Source organism: Hypanus sabinus, chromosome 13 (assembly GCF_030144855.1).
Source record: "Hypanus sabinus isolate sHypSab1 chromosome 13, sHypSab1.hap1, whole genome shotgun sequence".
NCBI classification, from domain to species: domain Eukaryota; kingdom Metazoa; phylum Chordata; class Chondrichthyes; order Myliobatiformes; family Dasyatidae; genus Hypanus; species Hypanus sabinus.
In genome coordinates this window covers 54724049-54738804 of record NC_082718.1, presented here as the reverse complement: position 1 = coordinate 54738804, position 14756 = coordinate 54724049, and the positions used below count along the sequence as shown (strand labels likewise).

The following is a 14756-nucleotide window of genomic DNA, read 5'->3' as shown; positions in this document are numbered from 1 at the left end:
TGAGTGTCTATCATACAAGGTCCTGGAGACTGAGGCCGATCTTCAGGCCGCAGGTCTCCTTTATACAGGGGCCTGTGGGAGGAGCCACAGGAGCAGTCAGCAGGGGCGTGTCCCGACAGGCACATAGTTCACCACAAACTCTAACTTTTATTTGCGTTTAATTTAAATAATTAATGAATATATCAACCGAATATTTTAAATCCGCAGGTGCACATCGCCATATGCCCAGAAATAACATAAAATTATTGAATCCACGTGCTTTATCGTTGTACGTGCCGTTTCCTTCAGTAGAGAAAGAAAAATAATGGTGTTTTATTTAGCTCTTATAATGACAGAAGGCTCCGTAATAAGTTCCCAAAGTAATTTTATTAAACACTTCCCCGCTCTTTTCCCTGCAGTCCAGCAACTCATTCGCCCTCACAGCTGCCAATCAATTCCCCTTTGATTCCTTTCTGCTATTAACCTACACTGATGGAAAACAGTACATATAATAGACCAATTAAACTATCTAGTAGTCCGTGTTTGGGATATGACTCGAGTCCAGGGCACCTCGGGGTTACAATGGCCACAGAGACTGAACCCAGGGTCAGGATCGAACCTAACACTGTGAGCTGTGAAATAGCAGAATTCATCTCTACACAACACTGCCCACTACAATTTCATTTTGCTTCTTTTCAAATGATAAAGCTTGATTTCCTTCTGGGAATTATTTACAATAATTGCTTCACAGGACTAGTGTTAATTCAATATAGACTAGAACACAGAACACAGCGCACAACAAAGTACAGGCTCTTCAGCCCCTGATCTGCTGACCTGGTAACTTACCCCAAGATCAGTCTCACCCTTCCCTCCTACATAGACTTCGATTTTTCTATCATCCTTGTGCCTATCTAAGTTTCCTAAAAGAATGCAGAGGAGATTTACAAGGATGTTGCCTGGATTGGGGAGCATGCCTTATGGGAATAGGTTGAGTGAACTTGGCCCTTTCTCCTTGGAGCAACGGAGGATGAGAGGTGACCTGATAGAGGTGTACAAGGCATTGATCATATGGATAGCCAGAGGCCCAAATGGCTAACACGAGGGGGTATAGTGTTTGGAAGTAGGTACAGAGGGGATGTCAGGGGTAAGTTTTTCACACAGAGAGTGGTGAGCATGTGGAATGCACTGCCAGTGACAATAGTGTCTATTAAGAAGCTCTTAGATAGGTACATGGAGCTTAGAGGGATGGACGGCTATGCGGTAGGGTAATTCTAGGCAGTTTACAGAATGGGTTACATAGTCGGCACAACATTGTGGGCTGAAGGGCCTGCAATGTGCTGTAGATTTCTATGTTTTAAATGTCTCTAACATATCTGCTTCTATGACTCCTAGCACCATGATCCATACACCCACCACTCTGTAAAAAATATATCTCTGACATCTCCCCCCTTACATTATTCCAATCATGTTAATATTTTGCCCCCTTGTATGAGGCATTTCCACTCTCTGGCTATCTATTTGATCAATACTTCTTATCTTGTACACTTTGATCAAGTTACTTCTCATTGTCCTTTGCTCCAAAGAGTAAAGCCATATTTTGTTCAACCTATAAGACATATGATTCAAAAGAAGTAATAAAACTACTGCAGATGACAGAAACTTCAAACAAATATGCAATAGTTTTTAACCTGAAACTCTGCTTCTCTCTCCTAAGATGCTGCCTTATCTACTGAGAGTTCACATCATTTTATGTTTTTTTTTTACAAAATATGCTCTCAGGCACAGACGCTAGCTCAGCAATTAAGCAACAGCTTGATTGGAAGGGTCGGTTCTGAGTATGTTGGCAAAGAACAGGAGGTAGAGGTCATCAATGAGAATGTATCTGAGTGACAGGCCAATGGAGATCCCTGATAGTGGATCAGTTAAAATGTGGAATGGACATGAGGCTATATTTTGCACAGTGCAAATATATTAAGGGACTTAGGAGGAGAGATTAAGAGTTGTAAAAAGAAGTGCAAACATTGTAAATTATCATTTGCTTCTTCAGGAACCAATGTGGTGACACTGGTCCTTGAATCGCAACCTCGTCATTTGAACACTGTTGCCGTACGTAACTGTCAGAAAGACCCTCCAGCCGTCACAGTAGTATCTGCAGACCTTGGCTCACCTTCACTTTGTCGTTGCATTAAAGTACTCCCTCCACCTTTCCCTTCGCATTACCATTTCTGTTTTAAGTCATAAGACCATAAGACATAGGAACAGTATTCGGCCATTTGGCCCGTTGAGTCTGCTCTGCTATTTGATCATGATTGATTTGTCCCTCTCAAATCTATTCCCCTGCCTTCTCCCTGCAACCTTTGATGCCCTTACTAATCAAAAACCTATCAATCTCGACTTTAAGTATACCTAATGACCTGGCCTCCATGGTCATCTGGAGCAATGAATTCCATCGATTCAACCCCTTCTAGCTAAAGAGATTCATCTTCATCTCTGTTCTAAAGGGACATTATTCTATTCTGATGTTGTGCCCTCTGGTCCTAGACCCTCCCCCTATTGGAAACATAATCTACATGTCCACACTATCTAGGCTTGCCATCCCAGTTTGTAATACTCATTTCACCACACCACTGCTCGGTTACAATGGTTCTCTTAGAGAATGATATGATATATTCCAAGTGAAGAGCATGAAGATGTAAAGCACCAACACAATGTTAAAGATACCATGAAGATCCTGGACCATAATGAGAAAGTTCTCGTCTACCTGCTCTAAATCCCTTCATTGGCGATCACTCACTCAAGCTGAGTATGATGTTCTCCCAAGGGGTTATTCCCTTAATGGAGAACGCCTGTGCATTACTTTGTTTAATGAGGGAAGGCTGATGCATCAACAGCCTTCACACGGTACATGACAGATAAGGATCAGGGTCCAAGACTGGAGACTCTTCTCTGCTGTAGCCTTCCTCCACCTTCACTGCTGTTGTGATGTGTCATCATCCTCTGACAGCTTTACTGTTGAGGCCTTAGTTGGATTGCTCTTTGCCTGGAGCCTCCCTCTTGACCTTACTGCTATGGGTGACCCTACCAGGAGCTAAGCTCCGGGGAGTATCACTCACAGGACCTCAGGAACTCTTCACCACGACAAGGTGGCAATCCTTCATTGGCACTACAATGCTGACACATTCCTCATGGTGTTCTCTCCACAATCCTCTTCTGCCCTTTTCATTGTCATACTGCTTTCTTAAGAAATCAAGCAAAATGGAATTGCTTTGCTAAATATCTTAAGACTTTATTCCCTGCAGTGTAGGAGAATGAGGCTAAATTTAATAGAGGTATACAAAAATTATGAGGGGTATAGACAGGGTAAATGCAAACAGGCTCTTCCCCCTGTGGTTGGATGAGACTAGAACCAAAGGTCATGAGTAAAGGGTGACAGGTGAAATAATTAACGTGAACCTTAACCTGAGCGGAACTTCTTCACTCAGAGGATGGTTTGAGTCTGGATCGAACTACTAGCAGAAGTGGTGGATGCAGCTTCCATTTCAACATTTAAGGGAAGTTTGGATAAGTACATGGATGGGAGAGGCATGGGGGATTATGGCATTCGTACGAGTCGATAGGACTAGTTCGGCATGGACTAAATGGGCCAAAGGGTCTGTTTCTGTGCTGTATTTTTTTCTGAAATGGTGCATCAATGGTAAGGCCAGCATTTATTGCCCATCCATTGTTGTTCTTGAGAATGTGGTGGTGAGCTGACTCTTCAAATCATTTCAGTCCACTAGGTAACGATGCTCACAAAGTGCTGATGGACAGAGTTCCAGGGTTTAGACCCAGCGGAGAAGAAGGAATGGCAATATCTATTGAAATTGGCATGGTTGGTAACTTGGGGAAGACCCAGGGTGTGCTTTTGTCCTTCAAGCTGATGTGGAGTCTTCTGGACAAGTACTGTAGTGTCTTTTGAAGACTGTGTGACCAAGCGCTGGTGATGGAGGGACTGCATGTTTAGGAAGGCAGTTGAGAGGCCATCGAGCAGGCTGCTTCATCCTGGATGGTGTCAAACCTTTTGAGAGTTGCAGGAGTTATCCTCTTCCAGCGAAGTGGAAGATTTCCATGGTACTCCTGATTTCTGTATTTTAGATGGTGTAAAGACCTTATGTGGTGTTGGGAGGTGAGTCACTCTTCCAAAGATTCACAGTCTCTGGCTTGTTCTTGTAGACACACCATACATATGATTAGCCCATTTGAGTTACGACGGGAAGCGCTGGATATTAATATCAATGATGAGAGTGTCATTGAATAGTTGGAGTGGATGCTTAGACTTTCTCTTGCTGGAGATGGTCAGTTTCTGACACTGCTGAGGAATCTTCCCTGTCACATATTAGCCCATACCTGAGCATTGTCCAAGGTTTGCTCCATGTGGGCAGAGGCTGCTTCATTTGCCGAGGATTTGCATATGGAATTGAGCAGGGTGTGACCAGCAGGGAACATCCCTACAGTTAACCTTTTCAAGGAGCAAATTTATTGGCCAAATACATTTACACATACAGGAGAAAGTTCAGGCAGATCAGACAATCAGCACTTCTACCTATTTCAAACTAACTACTCCGAATCCTGGACATCTGAATTAGTAATAGGAAGGCCAGGTAGCATCTGCAAAGAATAAAACAGAATTAGTGGTGGTGAATATTGTTGATGGGACTAGCTTGGATGAGAATCTTGGTCAGCATGGGCCATTTGGGCCAAAGGGCCTGTTTCTTGTTGCTAATATTCCTAGCATTAGCTCCAAGCCTTTTCTTCCATCTCTCTGTGATTTATCCACCGATGGACTGTTGATTTTCTTTTTCTGTGAGTATTCAAAACTGTACATCAGTACACATTTTATAATTCCATATGAAACAAATATAGTTTTTATATTCTCCTGCAATGCAAATTACTCATTCTATGCTCAGATAGATAGGTACTTTATTGATCCCAAAGGAAATTACAGTGTCACAATAGCATTAAAGTGCATGGATATACAAGTATTAGAAGAGAAGTAGAAAAGAATAAAAAATAAATTACTTCAAATCGTCTAACAGGAGGGGGGTCATCACTTACTCAGCTATAGGTTGACTCATTATAGAGCCTAATGGCTGAGAGTAAGAAAGACCTCATAGAGCACTCTTTGGAGCAGTGCAGTCATCTTAGTTCCCGAGCACTTTACTGGAATTTTAGGAGTAACTACAAGATAGTCAAAAGTCCACATATGCACAGGTGCAATGAGAAACTTACTGCAGCATCACAGGCACATAGTATCAAATACACATCATTCACAAACAAAAAAACATAAACTCAGTAAAATTATGCACGAAAAAGCACAGTCTCAGGGATATTCACACACAAACATACTGACAACTGCACAAGTGATTATTTTCAAAATGCCCACAATTCACTTTGTCAATGTTTGCATCACGAAAGTTCCCATCACTCAGGCCATACTCATTTTCCCTGAGCTTTATTGGGCAAGATGTACAGAGGCAAAGTCCCACACCACCAGGCTCAAAGTTAATTTATTATCAAGGTACATATATATATCATTATGTGCAACCCTGAGATTCATTCTCTTGCAGGCATACTCAATAAATCCATAATAGAATAATAACCATAACAGAATCAGTGAAATTCCACACCAACTTGGGTGTTCAACCAACGTGCAGAAAATAGCAACTGTCCAAATACAAAAAGAAAGATAATATACAATAAATATCAAAAACACGAGCTGAAGTCTTCGAATGAAGAACAGCTACTTCCCTTCAACAATTCTGTTCTTAAACCAACCTGCACAACCATAATCACTATGTTAGTATTCAATACTGTGACCATTTTGACCAATTTGCTCTGCAACGGATTTTTTTTGTTCTTATTGTTCCCTTTCATGTATAATTTTGTATAATTTATGTTTTTTTGGTTTGTGAATGATGTGGATTTGATACTATGTGCCCCTGATGCTGCAGCAGGTAAGTTTTCCATTGCACCTGTGCATACATGGACTTTTGATTATCTTGAAATTTACTCTGGAAGTTCCAGTAAAGGTGCTCTGGAGTTAATGTCACCTTTATGTCAGTTAAAACACTTTACCAGCAGGTGGAGACTGCATACCACTGAGAAAAAGCTAATGTAATTGGCATCCAAATCACACAGGAGTAAAAGCAGTTTGAAGATTCAAGATTCAAGATTTTTTAATGACATTTCCAGTACACAGGTATAAATGAGAATGAAATAATTGTTACCCTGGATCTGATGCAGCACAATATAACACAATAAAAATAAATACATATGACTGCTTAAGTGCATTGATATATTGATTTGCGACCATGAAGTGATGCTAGACTTAAGAATATTTGTACATAAGGTGACTCTGATAGGAAATGATAAAGTAGCGATGGTGGGAACTTTGTGGTGGGATGGTTTAGTGAGTAGAAATTTTGATCAGCGTGACTGATTGGGGAAGTAACTGTTTCTGAGTCTGGTGGCCCTGGTCAGGAATGCTTCCTGATGGGAGTGGGACAGACAGTCCATGAACAGAGTGGTTGGGATCCTTCATGACGTTGCTCTCCTTTTCCTAGCACCTTTCTGTATTGATGCAGCTGTAATGTCCTTTTGGTGCTTGTATTTAATTTTTGGAAGAAACATTCCATATTATATTTGCAATCCATCTCTCTCGATTTTACAAGATTATTACATATTTTCTAAGCAGCCGCTGAATACTGATTTTCAGCTTCAGAATTTATATATCTTTGAACACAGAACAGTTCATCACAGTAATGTGTCAATCATTATGCCAAATTAAAGTAAAACTATTTGCTGCCATGATCCCTAACCCCCATACCCTGCCTCCTTGTGTGTCTGTCTAAATGTCTCATAAATACCACTGTTGTATCCACTTCCACTACCTCCCTAAAAACACGTTCCACACATATCTTAAATAATTCCTCTTTAATTGCCTCCACCATTCTTACTCAGAGCATATTCCACATAATTGGCCTCAATGTCATACAGTATTTTCTGTGTCTTTCTTAGATTTGGTTAGCGTTCAATACACGTACTCAGTCAGCTGCTGATGATGGCAAAGAGGCAACTGATATTCTGGAAGGTGCTTCCTGGCTGGGAGTGAAAAGCAGCCATTGGATTAAATAAAGGGTTATGGTTTCAATGCATATAAAGTTCCTATCCCCTTCATTAGGTAGGAACTAACTGACACCTTCAAAGATAATGGAACTGGAGATGTTCAGATACGGTATATCTCAGACCTGGCTCTCTGTTCACTGAATCAGAATCAGAATCTGAACCAGGTTTATTATCACTGTGCTGTCTTTACGACAGTTATTTAGTTTATAATATTTTCGCTTAGTGATTCATTCAATAGTATTTTCTAGTTAGAATTAGAAGTGTTTAAAGTATATTCATTGCATGTAAAATATATCGGCATGCGATGACGTCACATCCGGTTTCGCCGCGTCTTGTGGGAAAACACCGGTTTGAAATTAGCGCGAGGGTGGGGGCTTTCCACGAGGCTCACCTGAGCACAAGCAGTTTTGCAGGCATGAGAAATCACAGTGAGAGCAACGCTGTAAGTTAATAGATAATCGATATATTGAACTAAGATGTTAATGCTGATCCTGTTAGAGGTAACGACGGTAGATAATGTTTATGCTTTCGTTAGTTAAAGAGTCGCGGATAGTTTGCATGGAAGTGTATTTAAAGTAGTCAATGGGGCAGGTAAACTCTCCCTGTATACTGCACCTTAGTGTAATGTAGTTATAGTCACCTTTGCAAGTATTTACACTTGAAATGTGATATTAAGGAAGGAACAAATACTGTATCAATCTTGTATTGTTTTATCAACAGTTTTCACCATATGTTAATGTGAAGAGTGAACAGTAAATGGTTAATCTTACTGCGATCTGGTTCTTATTAACTGTGGTTTATCCGGACGTTAAATTCGGCGTTTCGTTACACCCGAAGGAGAACGTGACAGTGAAAAAGCGGCATTATCAGGTGTTTCAAGTGCTGCAATGTCAGCTCAATCCAGCATCAAGTCGACGCCGCCCAGCGACAAGGGCAGTAAACCGACATCAAGTAAGCCCACCCGGGCGTTATCAGGTGTTCCACGTGCTGCAATGTCAGCTCGATCCGGGATCAAGTCGATGGCGCCCAGCGACAAGGGCAGTAGAACGACATCAAGTAAGTCCGCACAGGCAAGAGCCAAGGCAGAAGCCGCCAAGGTGCGACTGCATTACGCCAGACAAGAAGCAGTTTTGAAAATGAAACTGGCCACCAGAGAAGCCGAAATCCAGAAAGAAGAGGCTGCCAGAGAAGCCGAAATCCAGAAAGAAAGGGCCGCCAGACAAAGAGAAGAGGCTGCCAGAGAAGCCGAAATCCAAAGAGAAGAGGCTGCCAGAGAAGCCGAAATCCAGAAAGAAAGGGCTGCCAGAGAAGCCGAAATCCAGAAAGAAAGGGCCGCCCGAGAAGCCGAAATCCAGTTGGAAATGGCAAAAATATCGACAGAGTTGCAAGTGCTGCAGCTAGAAAGAGAAGAAGCTGCTGCCATGGCGGAAGCAAAGTACATAGAAGAAGCTGAAGGGTCGCGTGATCTGACCGCAGCAAGATCTACTTTAGAAAGGACCAGACTGGAACGCACAAGCGACTATGTACAATCTCAAATAGACAGGCAGGCTCGTCTCCCCTCTCCATACGTATTCGATAACTTCCCCAGCTACGAGGAACCTCAGAGAGTCACGATTGCATCACATCCATACGAGGAAGGAAATTTACCCTCACGGCTCCGTGATGAAGTCAAGAATGAAAGAACCGACAACGCTCCTTCACCCCCACAACAGGACGGCGGGGAGGGAGAGGTTCACTCCAGGACAACAATTGTCAGCTCGAACTGTACAGAAGTTTGCGGTCAAACTCAGTCAAGCCGTTCTTGTTCCGAGATCTGCCTCACTGAGGTGTACCCTAAAGAAGCACAACAAGACATTACCAAGCGTAAAGTAACCGACGAGACGCTAGGTCAGTCAGTTTTCGTTCAAACCAAGCACGGAAACAAACTTGCACAATCAGCTCAAGATACCATTTCTTTAAAACCCAAAGACACCAAGGTCTTCAGAGATGAAGCAAATAATGGGGTTGCCCCATTGCCAATCAGAGAACCACGCCAGCGCTCACCAGATAACAAAGAGCAGGCAGTCAAACGGTTCACGTCCTTACGGAAAACCTGGAAAAGGAAACCTGAGATACAGCAACGCACCCGATTGGCCCACGAGGTACTGTGCACCCTAATGGCAGAGGTCACAGCCATTATAAACGCACAATCATTCCTACCTGTGTCTTCTGACCCAGAAAACCCCTTTATACTTTCGCCATCAACGCTCCTTACGCAGAAGGCAGGAGCACCTCCTCCACCAGGAGACTTCTCAGACAAGGATTTGTACACAAAACAATGGAGACAAGTCCAGGCTCTGGCAAATCAGTTCTGGCCTCGCTGGAGACAAAAATATCTACCTTTGTTGCAACAGAGACAAAAGTGGACAGAACCCCGCAGGAATCTTCAAGTTGGAGACTTAGTCCTGCTCAGGGACAAGCAAGTCGCTCGCAACAGCTGGCCAACGGCCAGAATCACTGCTACATTCCCTATCGGGGATGGACATGTCAGGAAGATCGAATTGAAGACTACCGACCAAGGCGATGTGAAAATTTACCAAGGGCCAGTTACAGAAGTTATTCTACTTCTACCCAATGACTGATTAAGAGACTAAGTTTTGTACTCTGCTCATTGTGACCTTACGAAGGTCAAGCGGGGAGTGTGCTGTCTTTACGACAGTTATTTAGTTTATAATATTTTCGCTTAGTGATTCATTCAATAGTATTTTCTAGTTAGAATTAGAAGTGTTTAAAGTATATTCATTGCATGTAAAATATATCGGCATGCGATGACGTCACATCCGGTTTCGCCGCGTCTTGTGGGAAAACACCGGTTTGAAATTAGCGCGAGGGTGGGGGCTTTCCACGAGGCTCACCTGAGCACAAGCAGTTTTGCAGGCATGAGAAATCACAGTGAGAGCAACGCTGTAAGTTAATAGATAATCGATATATTGAACTAAGATGTTAATGCTGATCCTGTTAGAGGTAACGACGGTAGATAATGTTTATGCTTTCGTTAGTTAAAGAGTCGCGGATAGTTTGCATGGAAGTGTATTTAAAGTAGTCAATGGAGCAGGTAAACTCTCCCTGTATACTGCACCTTAGTGTAATGTAGTTATAGTCACCTTTGCAAGTATTTACACTTGAAATGTGATATTAAGGAAGGAACAAATACTGTATCAATCTTGTATTGTTTTATCAACAGTTTTCACCATATGTTAATGTGAAGAGTGAACAGTAAATGGTTAATCTTACTGCGATCTGGTTCTTATTAACTGTGGTTTATCCGGACGTTAAATTCGGCGTTTCGTTACACCCGAAGGAGAACGTGACAATCACTTCAGTAGGTGCACCTGTACACCTTCTCGTTAATGCAAACAGTGCTTGAGAAATGCTCGGTAATCAGCCAATCATGTGGCAGCAACTCAATGCTGAAAAGCATGCAGACGTGGTCAAGTGATTCAGTGGGTGTTCAGACAAAACATCAGAATGGAGATGAAAAGTGATCTAAGTGACTTTGACCTTGGAATGATTGTTGGTGTTAGACAGGGTAGTTTGAGTATCTGAGAAGCAGCTAATCTCCTGGGATTTTTTTTTAATATAGCAAAATCCTTTACAGCTTTTGCAGAGAATGGTGTAAATTTTTTTTTAAAAATCCTATTAGTGATAGTTCTGTGGCTGGAAATGCCTTGTTAATGAGAGGGGTCAGAGGGGAATGGCCTAACTGGTTCATGCAGACAGGAAATGACGGTAACTCAAGTAACCACTTGTTACAACAGTCACATACAGAAGAACATCCCTAGACGCACCATGTGATGAACCTTGAAGTGTTTAGATTACAGCAGAAGGTCATGAGCATCTACTTACTTCAGTAGGTACAGGAGGAAATTTGTTGTTTTGTGATAGCAGTACGTACAAAAATTATAATAAATTACAATAAGAAATGATTTTGAAAAAATCTAGTAGTGTAAAAAGAGCAAAAAGTAAGGTGGAGTTCATTGTCCATTCAGACATTGAGTGTGTGTCTTCAGGCTCCTGTACCTCCTGCCTGATGGTAGTAATGAGAAAAGGGTATGCTCTGGATGGTGAGGGTCCTTAATGATGAATGCTGCCTTCTAGAGACATGGCCCATTGAAGATGTCCTCGGCAGGGGGGGAGAGTAGTTCTAATGATGGAGCTAGCTACGTTTACAACTCTGCAGCTTTTTCTGATTCAGTGCGTTGGCGCCTCCATACCAGACATGAAACTAGCCAGAATATTCTCCATGGTACATCTGTAAATTTTGCTAGAGTCATTGATGAATTTCCAAATTCCCCCAGTCCTAATGAAATATTGCTGCTGATGTGCCTTCTTTGTAATTGCATCAATATGCTGTGCTCTGAGACAGCTAAATAAATGTACGGTGATTTATGTGAATATATACTGTGGTGAAATGTAGAGTATTGATCAATTATTTTCAAGACAATCAAATCATTGTAAAGGATAAACAGTGAAGCACTGCAGCCTCAGATTCCCACACTCACTGCTGGTCTCTGTGGGAGAGTATCAGATTATCATGTGATCGTTGCCAGTCACCAATGAGATATCAAACTAGTGTTACTTGCTCACTACTTTTCACCGGTAGTGTCTGACTGGTTATCAACTCAGTACGATACGATCATTATCAGTACTGAGAAAGTGTTATCGGGTATTGGACTGTTATCAGGATTGTGAACACTGAAGAGGTGAATGAAAGGGGAAGGAAGTGCAACTTCATGCTTGTTTGATCCTTTGGGTGCCCACTTGATGATTCAAACATTGTTATAGCACCAGGGAATGTTGAGGTGTTGCCATAATTGGGGAATGATGAATATTCAAAGAAAGGAATATTAAGCAACACCCACAAAGTGCTGGAGGAACTCAGCAGGTCAGGCAGCATTTGTGGAAATGAATAAAAAGTAGACATTTTGGGCCAAGACCTTTCATCAAGACTGGGCTCTTTATTCCTCTCCATAGATTTTGCTGAGATCATCCAGCATCTTGTGTGGGCTGCTCTGCATTTCCAGCATCTGCAGAATCTTTTGTGTAAAGGAATGTTGAGGACTAGGATAGGGGTGTTAGCTGCTGCCGAGGTGGCAGGAGGGGAAAAGGATAGGTTGGTATAGCGGACAGAGATGTGATTGTAGAATATTCGTGGAGAGGATGCTAATAGTCTGCAATCCAGCAGAAGATAAGGTGGATTTTTTTGTGAACCATAAGCCTCATTTATAACTGTTATCACATTAATTCTCAGACCAAGGATAAATCATTGGTCCTTTCTGAGCACTTAACACGGAGCAGGTGTGGGGGTCCAGATTGAGAAGGAGACCTCACTCAGATTGACAGGCCACTTGGTATAAAAAGAGAAACAAGTTCTGGCATCATGGAATGCTCAGTGAAAGTCAAGAAAATATAGGAAATTGAACTATATTAAATATATACTTTCCATCTCTAGATTGATGGGTATTGGTGGTGACAGGGACATGCAATGTGTTAATTTTAATCACAAGGTGGGTCATGGCTTTGAAATGTTGACGGGTGTTTCTGAGGTTTCGCTGATTTCAAAGTTCAAAGTACATTTATTATCAAAATATGTATAAATTATGCAAACTTGAGATACATCTGCTTACAGGCAGACATGAAACAAGAAACTGAAAGAATACAATTTTTAAAAAAGGCCAATACCCAATACACAGAGAGAAAGTGAAACGATAAACACCTCACGCAAACAACAGCATTTGGAATGAAAGTGAGTCCGTAGCCCAGAGCAGACCCATAGCCTCACCCACAGCTCACCACGTAGCGGGAGAAATTGCAGCGAAGCTCGCAGGCACGAAGCCCGGAGCAGGACATAGCCTCAGCATCAGCATCACGGAGAGTCACAGAGCAGTGAGCAGAACTGGCTGGACCCTCGCCTCTGGTCTCGATACCCTGCCTTTTCAATCCATCTGGCCTGGCATTTAAATTGTCCAGACACCACGTTGCCGTTGGGTGAGGACCCGGGCCCACCACGTCGATAAACTCTGGGCCTGGACGCTGCGTGACTTTCCAGCCGATCTTTACAAATCAGTCTTACACTTAGATCAACTCAAACTCACTCTCATTTGAGGGGAATGAGCTCCGAAACTCCTCTGCTCTGCTCGCTCCAACTCCATCTCGAACGTGTCTTGACCTCGCTCCGACTTTGCATTGCTCCCTCGACGCACCTCGGCCCTCCAGTCAGTCTCGCCTTTACTCGCCTCCTCGCTGTTTGTGGTGACTGTTTATCACAATTTTCTACAGAAAAGGTGTTATTAATAAGGTATTTACTTACACATCTTGCTTTATGAACCACCCATAAACTATCGCCCACCTTCAATTGCTGATTTCCCAGGCATTCAGTATTTCTGTGATCCTTTTGCCACTGAATAGTTCATCCCTGAAATTGGGAAGTAATACAGTCAATTGCCCTGGAAAATTTGGCTCATTGTTGCCGAGAGCTGTGCCAGGATGTGATCCACAGCTGCATTCACAGGATTAGTGAGAGTTTCCTTCAGGTAAAAGGCTCGAGAATCTAATGGGGAAATTTCCTACATTACCTCTGCTCTTCGACCAAACACATCGGAGCTGACCAACCCCTGTCTGGATTTGGGACAGTGCACCCTAGGTTATGCAGCCCAAATATTGCCTGCCCCTTACCCCTAGTCACTTCCCCAATTCATTAATAGTCTAGGTTTTGACTTTGGCAGGATACTCAGAAAGGATCCCAATATTTGCCACTTTCCCAGGCCTCAGCTGAAGGTTGGAGAGTGCCAACTCACAACATTGAAATCACTGTTCTTACCTCTGCTCTAATTATTACCTCAACTCCACCTTCTCACCAGCTCCTGATAATCTTTCACCCCTTCTATTGACCTCTATCTTAAGATATTCCAAGACTGCTTCTATCAAGAAGTGAGTTCCAAAGACCCACTGTCATCTGAGAGAATAAATTTTGACTCATCTTGGTCTTAAGTGGCAGACCACTTATTTTTAAACAGTAACCCTTAATTCTATATTCTTCCACAAGAGGAAACATACCCTCCACAGACACTTTCTCAGCAGTTATACACTGCATCCAGCAATTAAAATGATTTAAGATTTTTAGGTACATTTCAGGAAGCAGAACTATAAAACTGGCAAGTGAATAATCCATGTAAAAGCTGGTATTGTCATGGCTACCCTATTGGAATTATTGACTCTATGACACAAGTTTAATACCAGAAATTAAAGGATTGAGTCATTGTGAGAGTTGTAACCTTGGGCCATATTCACTTGAATGGAGAAAGTTAAGAGTTGATTGTGGGTGTATTGAAAATTATGGACAATAAATATGAAAAACTTGTATTCTCTGGAGTGGAGTTTAGAAACATTAAATGCTTCACCACATGCAGTTACTAAAGCTGAGTCAATCATGACATTTGAAGGGAAATTAGGTAAATAGCTGAAAAGGGATTAATATTAAAGGGTTTGTGAAAAGAGAAGAGGAAATGCAATCAGATTTCTTTCTTTGAAGAAATACTTGCATTAAAAAGGTTGCAGCTCTGGTGTCAGCGTTT

General features: G+C 42.1%; 1 protein-coding gene across 1 annotated transcript; it reads left to right on the top strand.

The window, feature by feature from the left end:
- Window positions 1–7345: 7345 nt before the first annotated feature.
- On the top strand, window positions 7346–10499 carry LOC132403497 (uncharacterized). The gene is made up of 2 exons (XM_059986900.1): window positions 7346–7585; window positions 7864–10499. Exon 2 carries the CDS (start codon window positions 8031–8033, stop codon window positions 9762–9764), a length of 1734 nt encoding a protein of 577 aa, XP_059842883.1. The 5' UTR covers window positions 7346–7585; window positions 7864–8030; the 3' UTR covers window positions 9765–10499.
- Window positions 10500–14756: the final 4257 nt, after the last annotated feature.

What these genes read in the sequence shown, in the direction of transcription:
- LOC132403497 (XM_059986900.1), top strand. Translation starts at nt 8,031, where the DNA reads ATGTCAGCTCAATCCAGCATCAAGTCGACGCCGCCCAGCGACAAGGGC.